Source organism: Oncorhynchus kisutch, linkage group LG14 (assembly GCF_002021735.2).
Source record: "Oncorhynchus kisutch isolate 150728-3 linkage group LG14, Okis_V2, whole genome shotgun sequence".
In the NCBI taxonomy this organism is placed as follows: Eukaryota; Metazoa; Chordata; class Actinopteri; order Salmoniformes; family Salmonidae; genus Oncorhynchus; species Oncorhynchus kisutch.
In genome coordinates this window covers 183,192-204,980 of record NC_034187.2, presented here as the reverse complement: position 1 = coordinate 204,980, position 21,789 = coordinate 183,192, and the positions used below count along the sequence as shown (strand labels likewise).

General features: G+C 44.7%; 1 protein-coding gene across 3 annotated transcripts in view; it reads left to right on the top strand.

The window, feature by feature from the left end:
• nsd2 (nuclear receptor binding SET domain protein 2) overlaps nucleotides 1–16,776 on the top strand; it is a 48,520-nt gene extending 31,744 nt beyond the window's left edge. For all 3 annotated transcript variants that reach the window (XM_031787614.1, XM_031787613.1, XM_031787615.1), the window contains 4 exons: nucleotides 5,046–5,187; nucleotides 5,465–5,571; nucleotides 7,245–7,446; nucleotides 15,689–16,776. In XM_031787614.1, the coding sequence (XP_031643474.1) occupies nucleotides 5,046–5,187; nucleotides 5,465–5,571; nucleotides 7,245–7,446; nucleotides 15,689–15,852 (615 nt within the window). In that variant the 3' untranslated portion in view covers nucleotides 15,853–16,776. The remainder of the gene's footprint in view (nucleotides 1–5,045; nucleotides 5,188–5,464; nucleotides 5,572–7,244; nucleotides 7,447–15,688) is intronic.
• The last annotated feature ends 5,013 nt before the right edge of the window (nucleotides 16,777–21,789 follow it).

Sequence of the window (21,789 nt, the reverse complement as noted above, 5' to 3'; positions counted from 1 at the left end):
CTGGACTGACCTGTTATAATGTTACTGCTGGCCTGGACACTGGACTGACCTGTTAAAATGTTACTGCTGGCCTGGACACTGGACTGACCTGTTACTGCTGGCCTGTTATAATGTTACTGCTGGCCTGGACACTGACCTGTTATAATGTTACTGCTGGCCTGTTATAATGTTACTGCTGGCCTGGACACTGACCTGTTATAATGTTACTGCTGGCCTGTTATAATGTTACTGCTGGCCTGGACACTGGACTGTTAAAATGTTACTGCTGGCCTGGGCACTGGACTGGACTGTTAAAATGTTACTGCTGGCCTGGACACTGGACTGACCTGTTAAAATGTTACTGCTGGCCTGGACACTGGACTGACCTGTTAAAATGTTACTGCTGGCCAGGACACTGGACTGACCTGTTAAAATGTTACTGCTGGCCTGGACACTGGACTGACCTGTTATAATGTTACTGCTGGCCTGGACACTGGACTGACCTGTTAAAATGTTACTGCTGGCCTGGACACTGGACTGACCTGTTACTGCTGGCCTGTTATAATGTTACTGCTGGCCTGGACACTGACCTGTTATAATGTTACTGCTGGCCTGTTATAATGTTACTGCTGGCCTGGACACTGACCTGTTATAATGTTACTGCTGGCCTGTTATAATGTTACTGCTGGCCTGGACACTGGACTGTTAAAATGTTACTGCTGGCCTGGGCACTGGACTGGACTGTTAAAATGTTACTGCTGGCCTAGACACTGGACTGGACTGTTAAAATGTTACTGCTGGCCTAGACACTGGACTGACCTGTTAAAATGTTACTGCTGGCCTGGACACTGGACTGACCTGTTAAAATGTTACTGCTGGCCTGGACACTGGACTGACCTGTTAAAATGTTACTGCTGGCCAGGACACTGGACTGACCTGTTAAAATGTTACTGCTGGCCTGGACACTGGACTGACCTGTTAAAATGTTACTGCTGGCCTGGACACTGACCTGTTATAAAGTTACTGCTGGCCTGTTATAATGTTACTGCTGGCCTGGACACTGACCTGTTATAATGTTACTGCTGGCCTGGACACTGACCTGTTATAATGTTACTGCTGGCCTGGACACTGGACTGACCTGTTAAAATGTTACTGCTGGCCTGGACACTGGACTGACCTGTTACTGCTGGCCTGTTATAATGTTACTGCTGGCCTGGACACTGACCTGTTATAATGTTACTGCTGGCCTGTTATAATGTTACTGCTGGCCTGGACACTGACCTGTTATAATGTTACTGCTGGCCTGTTATAATGTTACTGCTGGCCTGGACACTGACCTGTTATAATGTTACTGCTGGCCTGGACACTGGACTGTTAAAATGTTACTGCTGGCCTGGGCACTGGACTGGACTGTTAAAATGTTACTGCTGGCCTGGACACTGGACTGACCTGTTAAAATGTTACTGCTGGCCAGGACACTGGACTGACCTGTTAAAATGTTACTGCTGGCCTGGAAACTGGACTGACCTGTTAAAATGTTACTGCTGGCCTGGACACTGGACTGACCTGTTAAAATGTTACTGCTGGCCTGGACACTGGACTGACCTGTTAAAATGTTACTGCTGGCCTGGACACTGACCTGTTATAATGTTACTGCTGGCCTGGACACTGACCTGTTATAAAGTTACTGCTGGCCTGTTATAATGTTACTGCTGGCCTGGACACTGACCTGTTATAATGTTACTGCTGGCCTGGACACTGACCTGTTAAAATGTTACTGCTGGCCTGGACACTGGACTCACCTGTTAAAATGTTACTGCTGGCCTGGACACTGGACTCACCTGTTAAAATGTTACTGCTGGCCTGGACACTGGACTCACCTGTTAAAATGTTACTGCTGGCCTGGACACTGACCTGTTATAATGTTACTGCTGGCCTGGACACTGGACTGTTAAATGTTACTGCTGGCCTGGACACTGGACTGACCTGTTAAAATGTTACTGCTGGCCTGGACACTGGACTGACCTGTTAAAATGTTACTGCTGGCCTGGACACTGGACTGACCTGTTAAAATGTTACTGCTGGCCTGGACACTGGACTGACCTGTTAAAATGTTACTGCTGGCCTGGACACTGGACTGACCTGTTAAAATGTTACTGCTGGCCTGGACACTGACCTGTTATAATGTTACTGCTGGCCTGGACACTGACCTGTTAAAATGTTACTGCTGGCCTGGACACTGGACTGTTAAAATGTTACTGCTGGCCTGGACACTGGACTGACCTGTTAAAATGTTACTGCTGGCCTGGACACTGGACTGACCTGTTAAAATGTTACTGCTGGCCTGGACACTGGACTGACCTGTTAAAATGTTACTGCTGGCCTGGACACTGGACTGACCTGTTAAAATGTTACTGCTGGCCTGGACACTGGACTGACCTGTTAAAATGTTACTGCTGGCCTGGACACTGGACTGACCTCTTAAAATGTTACTGCTGGCCTGGACACTGGACTGACCTCTTAAAATGTTACTGCTGGCCTGGACACTGGACTGACCTGTTAAAATGTTACTGCTGGCCTGGACACTGGACTGACCTGTTAAAATGTTACTGCTGGCCTGGACACTGGACTGACCTGTTATAAAGTTACTGCTGGCCTGTTATAATGTTACTGCTGGCCTGGACACTGACCTGTTAAAATGTTACTGCTGGCCTGGACACTGACCTGTTAAAATGTTACTGCTGGCCTGGACACTGGACTGGACTGTTAAAATGTTACTGCTGGCCTGGACACTGGACTGGACTGTTAAAATGTTACTGCTGGCCTGGACACTGGACTCACCTGTTAAAATGTTACTGCTGGCCTGGACACTGGACTCACCTGTTAAAATGTTACTGCTGGCCTGGACACTGGACTGACCTGTTAAAATGTTACTGCTGGCCTGGACACTGGACTGACCTGTTAAAATGTTACTGCTGGCCTGGACACTGGACTGACCTGTTAAAATGTTACTGCTGGCCTGGACACTGGACTGGACTGTTAAAATGTTACTGCTGGCCTGGACACTGGACTGGACTGTTAAAATGTTACTGCTGGCCTGGACACTGGACTGGACTGTTAAAATGTTACTGCTGGCCTGGACACTGGACTGACCTGTTAAAATGTTACTGCTGGCCTGGACACTGGACTGGACTGTTAAAATGTTACTGCTGGCCTGGACACTGGACTGACCTGTTAAAATGTTACTGCTGGCCTGGACACTGGACTGACCTGTTAAAATGTTACTGCTGGCCTGGACACTGGACTGACCTGTTAAAATGTTACTGCTGGCCTGGACACTGGACTGACCTGTTAAAATGTTACTGCTGGCCTGGACACTGGACTGACCTGTTAAAATGTTACTGCTGGACTGGACTGTTAAAATGTTACTGCTGGCCTGGACACTGGACTGACCTGTTAAAATGTTACTGCTGGCCTGGACACTGACCTGTTATAATGTTACTGCTGGCCTGGACACTGACCTGTTAAAATGTTACTGCTGGCCTGGACACTGGACTGTTAAAATGTTACTGCTGGCCTGGACACTGGACTGACCTGTTAAAATGTTACTGCTGGCCTGGACACTGGACTGACCTGTTAAAATGTTACTGCTGGCCTGGACACTGGACTGACCTGTTAAAATGTTACTGCTGGCCTGGACACTGGACTGACCTGTTAAAATGTTACTGCTGGCCTGGACACTGGACTGACCTCTTAAAATGTTACTGCTGGCCTGGACACTGGACTGACCTGTTAAAATGTTACTGCTGGCCTGGACACTGGACTGACCTGTTAAAATGTTACTGCTGGCCTGGACACTGGACTGACCTGTTAAAATGTTACTGCTGGCCTGGACACTGGACTGACCTGTTATAAAGTTACTGCTGGCCTGTTATAATGTTACTGCTGGCCTGGACACTGACCTGTTAAAATGTTACTGCTGGCCTGGACACTGACCTGTTAAAATGTTACTGCTGGCCTGGACACTGGACTGGACTGTTAAAATGTTACTGCTGGCCTGGACACTGGACTGGACTGTTAAAATGTTACTGCTGGCCTGGACACTGGACTGACCTGTTAAAATGTTACTGCTGGCCTGGACACTGGACTGACCTGTTAAAATGTTACTGCTGGCCTGGACACTGGACTGACCTGTTAAAATGTTACTGCTGGACTGGACTGTTAAAATGTTACTGCTGGCCTGGACACTGGACTCACCTGTTAAAATGTTACTGCTGGCCTGGACACTGGACTCACCTGTTAAAATGTTACTGCTGGCCTGGACACTGGACTGACCTGTTAAAATGTTACTGCTGGCCTGGACACTGGACTGACCTGTTAAAATGTTACTGCTGGCCTGGACACTGGACTGACCTGTTAAAATGTTACTGCTGGCCTGGACACTGGACTGGACTGTTAAAATGTTACTGCTGGCCTGGACACTGGACTGGACTGTTAAAATGTTACTGCTGGCCTGGACACTGGACTGGACTGTTAAAATGTTACTGCTGGCCTGGACACTGGACTGACCTGTTAAAATGTTACTGCTGGCCTGGACACTGGACTGGACTGTTAAAATGTTACTGCTGGCCTGGACACTGGACTGACCTGTTAAAATGTTACTGCTGGCCTGGACACTGGACTGACCTGTTAAAATGTTACTGCTGGCCTGGACACTGGACTGACCTGTTAAAATGTTACTGCTGGCCTGGACACTGGACTGACCTGTTAAAATGTTACTGCTGGCCTGGACACTGGACTGACCTGTTAAAATGTTACTGCTGGCCTGGACACTGGACTGACCTGTTAAAATGTTACTGCTGGCCTGGACACTGACCTGTTAAAATGTTACTGCTGGCCTGGACACTGGACTGACCTGTTAAAATGTTACTGCTGGCCTGGACACTGACCTGTTATAATGTTACTGCCGGCCTGGACACTGACCTGTTATAATGTTACTGCTGGCCTGGACACTGACCTGTTATAATGTTACTGCTGGCCTGGACACTGGCCTGTTGGGTTTCCAGGACCGGATCATAGACGCTGGCCCCAAAGGAAACTACTCCCGCTTCATGAACCACAGCTGCCAGCCCAACTGTGACACGCAGAAGTGGACGGTGAACGGAGACACGAGAGTCGGGCTGTTCGCTGTCTGTGACATCCCTGCTGGTGAGAACCCAGACATGTCCACTGTTCTCTTGTTTTATGGTTGTGTTGACTTAGTTATTTGGAGTTTTGTGGTTTAATAAAGGGACAGTGTGTTAATGTACCAAACATGAGTCAGGCTAATGGTCTCGTGAGGAGGTAGCCCTACCTGCGACTTCAAAATCAGTGTCACCCTCGGCTCAAAAGGGAATTTCCTCTCGGTCTGACGTTGGTTTCTCCCGTGGGAGACATGGGTTCAGATCCCAACCATGACATTAACATGGTGTTTTGTGGTTTCCAGGGACAGAGCTCACCTTCAACTACAACCTGGATTGCCTTGGTAATGAAAAGACGGCGTGTCGCTGTGGGGCTTCCAACTGTAGCGGTTTCCTTGGAGATCGGCCCAAGGTGAGTTTGCTCCTCTCGGAACAATCAGAAATGATCGAAAGATTTAGAATGGGGACACTTTATAAAAAACTCAAACACATGACAGTCTTGAGGTCCACCTGACGATTGTCTCCTGTTCCAGACCTCTGGTGGCCAGGCCCCTATCTGACTGTTTCCTGTCAGACCTCTGGTGGCCAGGCCCCTATCTGAAATCCAATTTTATTTGTTACATTTGGAAAATACAACAGGTGTAGACTGAAATGTATACTTACAAGTACTTAACAGTGCAGTTCAAGAAATAGAGTTAAGAAAATATCTTCACGACGGTCTTTGTGTGTTTGGACCATAATGGTTTGTTGGTGACGTGGACACCAAGGAACTTGAAACTCTTGACCCGCTCCACTGTTCGGCCCTCCTTTTCCAGTAGTTCACCATCAGCTCCTTTGTCTTGATCACATTGAGGGAGAGGTTGTTGTCCTGGTACTACACAGCCAGGACTCTGACCTCCTCCCTATAGGCTGTCTCATCGTTGTCGGTGATCAGGCCTACTGTTGTGTCGTCTGCAAACTTAATGATGGTGTTGGAGTCGTGCTTGGCCACGCAGTCGTGGGTGAACAGGGAGTAAAGGAGGGGTCTAAGTACACACCCCTGTGGGGCCCCTGTGTTAATTATACTTACCCAATACATTGTTTGGTTTCAAGTTGTGTGTCTCTGTATTAGCATATGCCAACAGCTTCAGCTGAAATGCACCCAAAATGACTTCTGGTCCCGCACTCTTGCGCATCAAAACTTCAAAATTACATATTATATGTCGACTAAACTGGTCAAACTAAGTGCAGAATCGAGCTTTAGGATGATTTAATCATGTAAAACAAAGATCAGCGCGAACAGACAAACCAAAGTCAATTGGTGCTTCATGGAAAAAGAGGCCGACGCGCGCAATAGAGTGCATGTATTTTCGCGTGACCCGAATGTTTTAGCCCGCCAAAGGACGGGGGCGCGCTAGATTCTCACAAAGAACGCGTCATTTGAAAGCAGACATCGCGCTGAACACATAGAAACTGTTCCTGGATCCGTAGCTGGTTGGGAAGGGTGGGGGCGATGACGTCAAAGTTGTCCCAACTTTTCTGTTGCCAAGAGGGAGTTTGGAAGAAAGGCTGCCCTGGGAGTTCTGCTTTACATACAGACATAATTTAAACGGTTTTAGAAACTTTAGTGTTTTCTATTCAATAATTATTATATGCATATATTAGCAATTTTGGAAAAAAATATTTTCAGTTTACTATGGGCACGCACTTCCTCCAAAGGGGGCAGTATTCAGCCCTAAGCTCAAGAGGTTTTTAAGGGTCAGCGTTGTGGAGGTGATGTTGCCTACCCTCACCACCTAGAGGTGGCCTGTCAGGAAGTCCAGTTCCAGAGGGAGGTGTTTAGTCCCAGGGTCCTTAGCTTAGTGATGAGCTTTGAGGGTACTATGGTGTTGAACGCTGTGCTGTAGTCAATGAACAGCATTCTCACATAAGTGTTCCTTCTGTCCAGGTGGGAAAGTATGGAGTACGATTGAGATTGCGTCATATGTGGATCTGTTGGGCTTATGCAAATTGGAGTGGGTCTAGGGTTTCTGGGATGATGGGGTTGACTGTTTCCTGTCAGACCTCTGGTGGCAAGGCTCCTATCTGACTGTTGTTTCCTGTCAGACGTCTGGTTTCCAGGCCGCGGAGCCCAAGGCGAAGAAAGCCAAGAAGAAAGTGAAGAAGCGCCGGGCGCGTAACGAGGGGAAGGAGTCTGAGGATGAGTGTTTCCGCTGTGGAGACGGAGGTCAGCTGGTTCTGTGTGACAGGAAGAGCTGCACCAAGGCCTTCCACCTCTCCTGCCTGGACCGCACCAAGAGACCCTTCGGTAAGACCCTAACCCCCTAACCCCTGATCCTTCCACCTCTCCTGCCTGGACCACACCAAGAGACCCTTCGGTAAGACCCTAACACTAATTAAGAATAAAAAGCTGAAATATCTCATCAATAATACTGAACTCCTTTGTTTATGGCAAGGAGCCTAAATAAGTTCAGGAGTAAAAATGTGCTTAACAAGTCTCATAATAAGTTGCATGGACTCACTCTGTGTGCAATAATAGTGTTTAACATTCTTTTTGAATGGCTACCTCATATCTGTACCCCGCACATACAATTATCTGTAAGGTCCCTCAGTCCAACAGTGAATTTCAAACAGATTCAACCACAAAGACCAGGGAGGTTTTCCAATGCCTCGCAAAGAAGGGTAGATGGTTAAAACATTCCATTAAAAAGGCAGACATTGAATATCCCTTTTGAGCATGGTTAAGTTATTAATTACACTTTGGTTGGTATATCAATAGAGCCCCATAGTGTAGGTGTTATAATACCCTAGCGGTCAAACAGGGAAATGGTACCAATCGTTTTTCCACCATTCATTCCTCCCATAGGGGATTTAACAATTAATTAAAATAAGGTCTGTTTCGTGTAGGCTTACCCTGGCGTGACGTTTTGATAGCCATGTAAATCTCTCTAGGGCAAGGTGACTTTTATCAATATATTCAGCTCTATTCTCTCTGATTCTAAAATGCTAATTAGAATGAAAGTGACATCATGCAAGACTACAAATCCCTGGCAGCACCTGCACGTCATCTCTGACACCTTTGCTAACGGGTATTATTTCAAACTTGCACAGTTCACAGGATTGTCCATTGAAAGAAATGTAGCCAATTATTCATTGCTACATTTAGCTAACATTAGATCGTTAATCCAGAGATTCTTTGCCTCGATTCGTCAGTCTCTCATCCAGATCATCATGGGTATTATGACTCATACCGTGGTACTCTATACACCCAGTCACTACACAGGTACAGGCATCCTTCCTAACTCAGTTTCCGGAGAGGGAAACCGCACAGGGATTTCACCATGAGACCAATAGGGACTTTAAAGCATAGTTTTAATGCCTATGAAAGGAGACAACTGAAGATGGAGCAACAACATTGTAGTTACTCCATAATACTAACCTAAATGACAGTGAAAATATGGAAACCTGTACCGAATACAAATATTCAAAAATATATTATATATCTGACCCCAACACATGATGATATTATATATCTGACCCCAACACATGATGATATTATATATCTGACCCCAACACATGATGATATTATATATCTGACCCAAACACATGATGATATTATATATCTGACCCCAACACATGATGATATTATATATCTGACCCCAACACATTACGATATTATATATCTGACCCCAACACATGATGATATTATATATCTGACCCCAACACATGATGATATTATATATCTGACCCCAACACATGATGATATTATATATCTGACCCCAACACATGATGATATTATATATCTGACCCCAACACATGATGATATTATTTATCTACCCCAACACATGATGATATTATATATCTGACCCCAACACATGATGATATTATATATCTGACCCCAACACATGATGATATTATATATCTGACCCCAACACATGATGATATTATATATCTGACCCCAACACATGATGATATTATATATCTGACCCCAACACATGATGATATTATATATCTGACCCCAACACATGATGATATTATATATCTGACCCCAACACATGATGATATTATATATCTGACCCCAACACATGATGATATTATATATCTGACCCCAACACATGATGATATTATATATCTGACCCCAACACATGATGATATTATATATCTGACCCCAACACATGATGATATTATATATCTGACCCCAGCACATGATGATATTATATATCTGACCCCAGCACATGATGATATTATATATCTGACCCCAACACATGATGATATTATATATCTGACCCCAACACATTACAATATTATATATTTGACCCCAACACATGATGATATTATATATCTGACCCCAACACATTGCGATATTATATCTGACCAACACATTATGATATTATATATCTGACCCCAACACATTACGATATTATATATCTGACCCCAACACATGATGATATTATATATCTGACCCCAACACATGATGATATTATATATCTGACCCCAACACATGATGATATTATATATCTGACCCCAACACATGATGATATTATATATTTATTTAATTTATTTATTTTACCTTTATTTAACCAGGTAGGCAAGTTGAGAACAAGTTCTCATTTACAATTGCGACCTGGCCAAGATAAAGCAAAGCAGTTCGACAGATAAAACGACAGAGTTACACATGGAGTAAAAACAAACATACAGTCAATAATGCAGTATAAACAAGTCTATATACAATGTGAGCAAATGAGGTGAGAAGGGAGGTAAAGGCAAAAAAGGCCAAGATGGCAAAGTAAATACAATATAGCAAGTAAAATACTGGAATGGTAGTTTTGCAATGGAAGAATGTGCAAAGTAGAAATAAAAAAATAATGGGGTGCAAAGGAGCAAAATAAATAAATAAATTAAAATTAAATACAGTTGGGAAAGAGGTAGTTGTTTGGGCTAAATTATAGGTGGGCTATGTACAGGTGCAGTAATCTGTGAGCTGCTCTGACAGTTGGTGCTTAAAGCTAGTGAGGGAGATAAGTGTTTCCAGTTTCAGAGATTTTTGTAGTTCGTTCCAGTCATTGGCAGCAGAGAACTGGAAGGAGAGGCGGCCAAAGAAAGAATTGGTTTTGGGGGTGACTAGAGAGATATACCTGCTGGAGCGTGTGCTACAGGTGGGAGATGCTATGGTGACCAGCGAGCTGAGATAAGGGGGGACTTTACCTAGCAGGGTCTTGTAGATGACATGGAGCCAGTGGGTTTGGCGACGAGTATGAAGCGAGGGCCAGCCAACGAGAGCGTACAGGTCGCAATGGTGGGTAGTATATGGGGCTTTGGTGATAAAACGGATTGCACTGTGATAGACTGCATCCAATTTGTTGAGTAGGGTATTGGAGGCTATTTTGTAAATGACATCGCCAAAGTCGAGGATTGGTAGGATGGTCAGTTTTACAAGGGTATGTTTGGCAGCATGAGTGAAGGATGCTTTGTTGCGAAATAGGAAGCCAATTCTAGATTTAACTTTGGATTGGAGATGTTTGATATGGGTCTGGAAGGAGAGTTTACAATCTAACCAGACACCTAAGTATTTGTAGTTGTCCACGTATTCTAAGTCAGAGCCGTCCAGAGTAGTGATGTTGGACAGGCGGGTAGGTGCAGGCAGCGATCGGTTGAAGAGCATGCATTTAGTTTTACTTGCATTCAAGAGCAATTGGAGGCCACGGAAGGAGAGTTGTATGGCATTGAAGCTTGCCTGGAGGGTTGTTAACACAGTGTCCAGAGAAGGGCCGGAAGTATACAGAATGGTGTCGTCTGCGTAGAGGTGGATCAGGGACTCACCAGCAGCAAGAGCGACCTCATTGATGTATACAGAGAAGAGAGTCGGTCCAAGAATTGAACCCTGTGGCACCCCCATAGAGACTGCCAGAGGTCCGGACAGCAGACCCTCCGATTTGACACACTGAACTCTATCAGAGAAGTAGTTGGTGAACCAGGCGAGGCAATCATTTGAGAAACCAAGGCTGTCGAGTCTGCCGATGAGGATATGGTGATTGATAGAGTCGAAAGCCTTGGCCAGATCAATGAATACGGCTGCACAGTAATGTTTCTTATCGATGGCGGTTAAGATATCGTTTAGGACCTTGAGCGTGGCTGAGGTGCACCCATGACCAGCTCTGAAACCAGATTGCATAGCAGAGAAGGTATGGTGAGATTCGAAATGGTCGGTAATCTGTTTGTTGACTTGGCTTTCGAAGACCTTAGAAAGGCACGGTAGGATAGATATAGGTCTGTAGCAGTTTGGGTCAAGAGTGTCCCCCCCTTTGAAGAGGGGGATGACCGCAGCTGCTTTCCAATCTTTGGGAATCTCAGACGACACGAAAGAGAGGTTGAACAGGCTAGTAATAGGGGTGGCAACAATTTCGGCAGATAATTTTAGAAAGAAAGGGTCCAGATTGTCTAGCCCGGCTGATTTGTAGGGGTCCAGATTTTGCAGCTCTTTCAGAACATCAGCTGAATGGATTTGGGAGAAGGAGAAATGGGGAAGGCTTGGGCGAGTTGCTGTTGGGGGTGCAGTGCTGTTGTCCGGGGTAGGAGTAGCCAGGTGGAAAGCATGGCCAGCCGTAGAAAAATGCTTATTGAAATTCTCAATTATGGTGGATTTATCAGTGGTGACAGTGTTTCCTATCTTCAGTGCAGTGGGCAGCTGGGAGGAGGTGTTCTTATTCTCCATGGACTTTACAGTGTCCCAGAACTTTTTTGAGTTAGTGTTGCAGGAAGCAAATTTCTGCTTGAAAAAGCTAGCCTTGGCTTTTCTAACTGCCTGTGTATAATGATTTCTAGCTTCCCTGAACAGCTGCATATCACGGGGGCTGTTCGATGCTAATGCAGAACGCCATAGGATGTTTTTGTGTTGGTTAAGGGCAGTCAGGTCTGGGGAGAACCAAGGGCTATATCTGTTCCTGGTTCTAAATTTCTTGAATGGGGCATGTTTATTTAGGATGGTTAGGAAGGCATTTTTTTAAAATATCCAGGCATCCTCTACTGACGGGATGAGATCAATATCCTTCCAGGATACCCCGGCCAGGTCGATTAGAAAGGCCTGCTCGCAGAAGTGTTTCAGGGAGCGTTTTACAGTGATGAGTGGCGGTCGTTTGACCGCTGACCCATTACGGATGCAGGCAATGAGGCAGTGATCGCTGAGATCTTGGTTGAAGACAGCAGAGGTGTATTTAGAGGGGAAGTTGGTTAGGATGATATCTATGAGGGTGCCCGTGTTTAAGGTTTTGGGGAGGTACCTGGTAGGTTCATTGATAATTTGTGTGAGATTGAGGGCATCAAGTTTAGATTGTAGGATGGCTGGGGTGTTAAGCATGTTCCAGTTTAGGTCGCCTAGCAGCACGAACTCTGAAGATAGATGGGGGGCAATCAGTTCACATATGGTGTCCAGAGCACAGCTGGGGGCAGAGGGTGGTCTATAGCAGGCGGCAACAGTGAGAGACTTGTTTTTAGAGAGGTGGATTTTTAAAAGTAGAAGTTCAAATTGTTTGGGTACAGACCTGGATAGTAGGACAGAACTCTGCAGGCTATCTTTGCAGTAGATTGCAACACCGCCCCCTTTGGCAGTTCTATCTTGTCTGAAAATGTTGTAGTTTGGAATTAAAATGTCTGAGTTTTTGGTGGTCTTCCTAAGCCAGGATTCAGACACAGCTAGAACATCCGGGTTGGCAGAGTGTGCTAAAGCAGTGAATAGAACAAACTTAGGGAGGAGGCTTCTAATGTTAACATGCATGAAACCAAGGCTATTACGGTTACAGAAGTCGTCAAAAGAGAGCGCCTGGGGAATAGGAGTGGAGCTAGGCACTGCAGGGCCTGGATTCACCTCTACATCGCCAGAGGAACATAGGAGGAGTAGAATAAGGGTACGGCTAAAAGCTATGAGAATTGGTCGTCTAGAACGTCTGGAACATAGAGTAAAAGGAGGTTTCTGGGGGCGATAAAATAGCATCAAGGTATAATGTACAGACAAATGTATGGTAGGATGTGAATACAGTGGAGGTAAACCTAGGTATTGAGTGATGAAGAGAGAGATATTGTCTCTAGAAACATCGTTGAAACCAGGAGATGTCATTGCATGTGTGGGTGGTGGAACTAATAGGTTGGATAAGGTATAGTGAGCAGGACTAGAGGCTCTACAGTGAAATAAGCCAATAAACACTAACCAGAACAGAAATGGACAAGACATATTGACATTAAGGAGAGGCATGCTTAGTCGAGTGATCAAAAGGGTCCGGTGAGTGGAGAGGTTTGTTGGTGATTTAGACAGCTAGCCAGGGCATCGGTAGCAAGCTAGCATAGGATGGAGGTCTGTTGTTAGCTACCTCTTGCGTTCCGTCAGTAGATTAGTGGGGTTCCGTGTGGTAGAGGGGATTAATCCAAATCACACAACAACAACAAAAATAAAAACAATAGATCTATATATCTGACCCCAACACATGATGATATTATATATCTGACCCCAACACATGATGATATTATATATCTGACCCCAACACATGATGATATTATATATCTGACCCCAACACATGATGATATTATATATCTGACCCCAGCACATGATGATATTATATATCTGACCCCAACACATGATGATATTATATATCTGACCCCAACACATTACAATATTATATATTTGACCCCAACACATGATGATATTATATATCTGACCCCAACACATTGCGATATTATATCTGACCAACACATTATGATATTATATATCTGACCCCAACACATTACGATATTATATATCTGACCCCAACACATGATGATATTATATATCTGACCCCAACACATTACGATATTATATATCTGACCCCAACACATTGCGATATTATATATCTGACCCCAACACATTACGATATTATATATCTGACCCCAACACATTGCGATATTATATATCTGACCCCAACACATGATGATATTATATATCTGACCTCAACACATGATGATATTAGATACAGTGGGGCAAAAAAGTATTTAGCCAGCCACCAATTGTGCAAGTTCTCCCACTTAAAAAGATGAGAGGCCTGTAATTTTCATCATACATTCCAACTATGACAGACAAAATGAGGGGAAAAAATCCAGGAAATCACATTGTAGAATTTTTCATGAATTTATTTGCAAATTATGGTGGAAAATAAGTATTTGGTCAATAACAAAAGTTTATCGGCAATGACAGAGGTCAAACGTTTTCTGTAAGTCTTCACAAGGTTTTCACACACTGTTGCTAGTATTTTGGCCCATTCCTCCATGCAGATCTCCTCTAGAGCAGTGATGTTTTGGGGCTGTTGCTGGCAACACGGACTTTCAACTCCTTCCAAAGATTTTCTATGGGGTTGAGATCTGGAGACTGGCTAGGCCACTCCAGGACCTTGAAATGCTTCTTGTGTTTGGGATCATTGTCATGCTGAAAGACCCAGCCACGTTTCATCTTCAATGCCCTTGCTGATGGAAGGAGGTTTTCACTCAAAATCTCACGATACATGGCCCCATTCATTCTTTCCTTTACACGGATCAGTCGTCCTGGTCCCTTTGCAGAAAAACCGCCCCAAAGCATGATGTTTCCACCCCCATGCTTCACAGTAGGTATGGTGTTCTTTGGATGCAACTCAGCATTCGTTGTTCTCCAAACATGATGAGTTGAGTTTTTACCAAAAAGTTATATTTTGATTTCATCTGACCATATGACATTCTCCCAATCTTCTTCTGGATCATCCAAATGCTCTCTAGCAAACTTCAGACGGGCCTGGACATGTACTGGCTTAAGCAGGGGGACACGTCTGGCACTGCAGGATTTGAGTCCCTGGCGGCGTAGTGTGTTAATGATGGTAGGCTTTGTTACTTTGGTCCCAGCTCTCTGCAGGTCATTCACTAGGTCCCCCCGTGTGGTTCTGGGGTTTTTGCTCACCGGGGTGAGATCTTGCATGGAGCCCCAGATCGAGGGAGATTATCAGTGGTCTTGTATGTCTTCCATTTCCTAATAATTGCTCCCACAGTTGATTTCTTCAAACCAAGCTGTTTACCTATTGCAGATTCAGTCTTCCCAGCCTGGTGCAGGTCTACAATTTTGTTTCTGGTGTCCTTTGACAGCTCTTTGGTCTTGGCCATAGTAGAGTGTGACTGTTTGAGGTTGTGGACAGGTGTCTTTTATACTGATAACAAGTTCAAACAGGTGCCAGTAATACAGGTAATGAGTGGAGGACAGAGGAGCCTCTTAAAGAAGAAGTTACAGGTCTATGAGAGCCAGAAATCTTGCTTGTTTGTAGGTGACCAAAAACGTATTTTCCACCATAATTTGCAAATAAATTCATTAAAAATCCTACAATGTGATTTTCATTTTGTCTGTCATAGTTGAAGTGTACCTATGATGAAAATACAGGCCTCTCTCATCTTTTTAAGTGGAAGAACTTGCACAATTGGTGGCTGACTAAATACTCTTTTGCCCCACTGTATATAACATAATGTGTTAGTTATATAATAGATATTATATTGGTTGTTATGTTATGTTTCAGGGCGCTGGGACTGCCCGTGGCACCACTGTGACGTCTGTGGGAAGCCATCTGAGGCCTTCTGCCAGCTGTGCCCCAACTCATTCTGCAAGAACCACCAGGAGGGGGCGCTACGGCCCTTGCCCCCCAAGGGACAGCTCTGCTGCCAGGAGCACGACCACCTCTAACCCAACACCCAGAGTGGACTGAGGCCTAGGCTGACCCGGACCCCGACACACCCCCTCGGACCCCCTAAAGGCTTCAGGAGAGGCCTTGACCACAGTCTGGGAGACGCTGACCTGCAGCAGAACTGGGCCCAACTCCATAATGTCTTCAAGATGACAGACGGACAGAAATCCCTTTATCAATGTATGTTGTCTCTCTCCTCATCAGGGATCTGCTGTACTAATCTACAACTCGAACCAACCAGGTCCTTTTACACTCAGATAGCCAGCTAATCAGGTCCTTCCACCTGTTAGTTGTTTGTCTGTAACTCGTCTGCACTGAGAGAACTAAACACACACCTGTCTGTGGTACAAACACACAAGACAGTCAGAGTACAGTACACCTCCCAGCTACAGTCAGAGTACAGTACACCTCCCAGCTACAGTCAGAGTACAGTACACCTCCCAGCTACAGTCAGAGTACAGTACACCTCCCAGCTACAGTCAGAGTACAGTACACCTCCCAGCTACAGTCAGAGTACAGTACACCTCCCAGCTACAGTCAGCAGAGTACAGTACACCTCCCAGCTACAGTCAGCAGAGTACAGTACACCTCCCAGCTACAGCCGGCTACAGCATTTGTCTCATCTCTTGAAGCGCCACTGCTCTCCTCTCATAGATGACTTTAAACAGTAGAGGTTTCTATTATTTATGTGTGTATATGAAAGAGCAACGTTCTAGTAATACTGGAATATTGTTAGTTCCAGGTGGTTTTATATCTGATAAGTAATATCTATGGATAGGCCTTGAATTAGGTTTGTTTCCTGTAATAGCCATAGGATACATTTCATTTTAAGTACATGATATTGTTTTAATTGTTTTCTTCATTTGAGTGATGCTAGTATACCTGGTCAGATAGTGTTATTAAAGCACAGAGCTGAAACCTTATTGTGGACTTTTACTCTGAAACCTTATTGATGTTATTTCAGGTTTTCTACTTGAGTCTTTTAGGTGAGCTCAGGAGTTCTTGGCTTGAGCATGCATTGTTTTCTTTTTGTGAGATGAGGCGTCCATGTGGTTTAAAGCACAGTGAGTTACACTACATTTATTTATTGATTTTTACCTTTATTTAACTAGGCAAGTCAGTTAAGAACAAATTCTTATTTTCAATGATGGCCTAGGAACAGTGGGTTAACTGCCTGTTCAGGGGCAGAACGACAGATGTCTGCTCGGGATTCAAACTTGCAACCTTTTGGTTACTAGTCCAATGCTCTAACCACTAGGCTACCCTGCCGCCCCAACATGACCAAAAGTATGTATGAAAAAGTAGTGAAGACATCAAAACTGAAATAACACGTATGGTATCATGTAGTAACCCCAAAAAAATTAACAAATCGAAATAAATGCATTCCAGGTGACTACCTCATGAAGCTGGTTGAGAGAATGCCAAGAGACAGCAATGCTGTCATCAAGGCAAAGGGTGGCTCTACCCCGGTAGAGTTCACCGTAACTAAACCTCTACCCTGGCAGTGGTTGATGGATGTCGTTAAACCCGTTGTTATTCAGCACTGTCATTTACTGTTGAGCTGCATTGTGCTATTAGGAGTATTGGAACTGCTGTTGTCATAGTACCCAGAGACTAATATGTAAATGATGAGGGAAAAGTGATGCATTTATTGTAAATATCATACAACTAATAATTTTGATGCAGTGCTGATGATTCTCTTTTTGTGCCAGACTTCAAAACGTATGAATCATGCAATAATAGCGTTAAAAAACATCACATGCATTTTAGCCTCCGTTCTGTGGCTTCAGGTTCTAAGGACTTGTAGGGCTGGTTTCCCTGACACAGATGGAGGAGAATCTCTAGGGCTGGTTTCCCTGACACAGATGAAGGAGAATCTCTAGGGCTGGTTTCCCTGATACAGATGAAGGAGAATCTGTAGGGCTGGTTTCCCTGACACAGATGAAGGAGAATCTCTAGGGCCGGTTACCCTGACACATATGGAGGAGAATCTCTAGGGCTGATTTCCCTGACACAGATGAAGGAGAATCTCTAGGGCTGGTTTCCCTGACACAGATGGAGGAGAATCTCTAGGGCTGGTTTCCCTGACACAGATGGAGGAGAATCTCTAGGGCCGGTTTCCCTGACACAGATGAAGGAGAATCTCTAGGGCTGTTTTCCCTGACACAGATGGAGAATCTCTAGGGCTGGTTTCCCTGACACAGATGGAGAATCTCTAGGGCTGGTTTCCCTGACACAGATGAAGGAGAATCTCTAGGGCTGGTTTCCCTGATACAGATGAAGGAGAATCTCTAGGGCTGGTTTCCCTGACACAGATGAAGGAGAATCTGTAGGGCTGGTTTCCCTGACACAGATGAAGGAGAATCTCTAGGGCCGGTTTCCCTGACACATATGGAGGAGAATCTCTAGGGCTGATTTCCCTGACACAGATGGAGAATCTCTAGGGCCGGTTTCCCTGACACAGATGGAGGAGAATCTCTAGGGCTGGTTTCCCTGACACAGATGGAGGAGAATCTCTAGGGCCGGTTTCCCTGACACATATGGAGGAGAATCTCTAGGGCTGATTTCCCTGACACAGATGGAGAATCTCTAGGGCCGGTTTCCCTGACACAGATGGAGGAGAATCTCTAGGGCTGGTTTCCCTGACACAGATGGAGGAGAATCTCTAGGGCTGGTTTCCCTGACACAGATGGAGGAGAATCTCTAGGGCTGGTTTCCCTGACACAGATGAAGGAAAATCTCTGAGAATGATATTAGTCCAGGACTAGGCTTTGGGCTGGATTTAATCCGTATTAAAATGGAAAGTCATGTGAAATCCTTAGATTAGGGCCTAATGAATTTATTGAAATTGATCATTCCTCTTTCAGGTAATTTTCTCAATCATACCTCTTTCAGGTAATAAATTCAAGGAAATCACTAATGAATGATGGGCTATGCATAAGCTTCTAATTTATAGCCTCTGTCTCTTTCACAATATGAGCCATGCTCTCCATTGGCCTCACTCCTTAAACGCTCTTGGAGTCCCAGGAAAAACTAGACTAGAATAGCTTGCTGGAAGAATGTAGTTTTATCATTTCTTATACTAATAAGACTATTGGAAGAGGGATGCAAGCTCTTGTTTGTTAAGTACAGCAGCCAATAGAAATGGCCATGTGCTGGGGAGTTTGAAAGGAGGAGGAGGGTAGGCTATATCAGTTATTTGTTCAGACCCGTAACCATTCAATCTTGGTGACGCAAAAAGAAAACCATCTGCATCTTGTAGTCCTTTTATTATTGAAGCATGTCATTACAGTGATTTAAGATCAGGACAACTAAACATTAATTTAGGCTAACTGTTGAAAGGGAAGGAATTAATGAAGCAACAACAAAAAGGGGAGGCTAATACGCATGTCGCACAACATGCTAGCCTAGGATAAAATGCTCACTAACAGGGATGTAAACAATTGTGGGAAATATTCTTTTTTAGCATGTGGAACACTTCTGGGATCTTTTATTTCAGTTCATGAAACATGGGACTTACATTTATATTTTTGTTCAGTGTAGATATAGCCTGTCCCCAGAGAGAGAGATACTGGCAACATGCTACGACACCCACATGCATTTCTTTATGGCAGATGTTTACTGCATCTGCTACACAGTTATAACATTTACAAGTTAACCTTATGTAAATCTATCAGAATATGTTATAGAAAGATAAGCATTAGATTATAGGAGTAACTTTGGACGGGTAATATCACAAGTGAAGCCATTGTTTATAGGGAATTCAGACCCCTTGACTTTTTCCACATTACAGCATTATTCTAAAAAGGGTTTTAAAAAATAAAATAAATAATACTCAATCTACACACTACCCCATAATGACAAAGTGAAAACAGGTTTTTAGAAATTTGAAATTGAGTTCAGGTGCATCCTGTTTCGATTGATCATCCTTGATGTTTCTACAACTTGGAGTCCACCTGTGGTGAATTCAATTGATTGGACATGATTTGGAAAGGCACACACCTGTCTATATAAAGGTCCCACAGTTGACAGCAGTACATGTCAGAGCAAAAAATGATGTCGAAGGAAATGTCCGTAGAGCTCAGAGACAGGATTGTGTCGAGGCGCAGATCTGGGGAAGGGTACCAAAACATTTCTACAGCATTGAAGGTCCCCAAGAACACAGTGGCCTCCATCATTCTTAAATGGAAGAAGTTTAGAACCACCAAGACTCATCCTAGAGCTGCCCGCCTGGCCAAATCTGAGCAATGGGGAAGAAGGGCCTTGGTCAGGGAGGTGACCCAGAACCCTATGGTCACTCTGACAGAGCTACAGATTCCCTCTGCAGAGATGGGAGAACCTTCCAGAAGATAAACCATCTCTACAGTACCCCACCAATCAAGCCTTCATGGTAGAGTGGCCAGACGGAAGCCACTCCAAACCATGAGAAACAAGATTCACTGGTCAGATGAAACCATTATGGGGCATTGTGTGTAGATTGGCGGGAAATGTAATCAATTTTAGAACGCACTGTATATGAGCAGGCTATTAAATTGTGGCAAACACAGCATTAGTTTAAACTTAATTTGGCTAAAGAAAATGTCTCAACAGAATTAAATAAAACAATTGCAAACTGGTTTAAACCTTGACAAAAGTTTTGAACAGACTATATTGCAGCAATACCCAACAAAGGCGAGTGCCTACAATACCCAACAAAGGCGAGTGCCTACAATACCCAACAAAGGCGAGTGCCTACAATACCCAAGAAATGACAGAAATAGGCTGTTATGGGGATCGCGTGACCCTTGAACGAGATGGCCGCATGAACTAAGCTCCGCACAAGTAGTTTCCAACTCATCTTACCTCCACTTCAAGTTTAAACTCCTTTAGCTTTAGTCAAAAAGTCATGGCAGGCTACAAAAGGCGGCATTACAGGTGACATTGTTATCCGGACTCGAGCATTAGTGGCGGAAAAGGCCTCCAAGAAGCAACTAGCTTCAGAAAAAGCTAGCGCCATTAGCCAGGAGCATTAATGCTATTACTAAAGGAGGTAAGACAACATATAGCCGACATCCAAAGACCCACCCGCCCTGCTAAATGTCATTACAGCCGTCTAAACTATATTTATTTTCAGTTAGACTGTATGGGGGGTTAGAGTCAGCTTCAGTGAGACAGTGTCGGTTAGACAGCGGGCTGGGTTAGAGTCAATTAGACTATGCTGGGTTAGAGTCGGGGTCAGTAAGACAGCTCAGCATTTAACACCATAGTACCCTCCAAGCTCGAGACCCTGGGTCTCGACTCCGCCCTGTGCAACTGGGTACTGGACTTCCTGACGGGCTGCCCCCAGGTGGTGAGGGTAGGTAACAACATCTCCACCCCGCTGATCCTCAACACTGGGGCCCCACAAGGGTGTGTTCTGAGCCCTCTCCTGTACTCCCTGTTCACCCACGACTGCGTGGCCATGCACGCCTCCAACTCAATCATCAAGTTTGCGGACAACACTAGAGTGGTAGGCTTGCTTACCAACAACGATGAGACGGCCTACAGGGAGGAGGTGAGGTCCCTCTGAGTGAGTGTAGTGTCAGGAAAATAACCTCACACTCAACGTCAACAAAACTAAGGAGATGATTGTGGACTTCAGGAAACAGCAGAGGGAGCACCCCCCTATCCACATTGATGGAACAGTAGTGGAGAGGGTAGTAAGTTTTAAGTTCCTCTGCGTACACATCACGGACAAACTGAATTGGTCCACCCACACAGACAGCGTCGTGAAGAAGGCGCAGCAGCGCCTCAACCATAGGAGGCTGAAGAAATTCGACTTGTCACCAAAAGCACTCACAAACTTCTACAGATGCACAATCGAGAGCATCCTGTCGGGCTGTATCACCGCCTGGTACGGCAACTGCTCCGCCCACAACCGTAAGGCTCTCCAGAGGGTAGTGAGGTCTGCACAACGC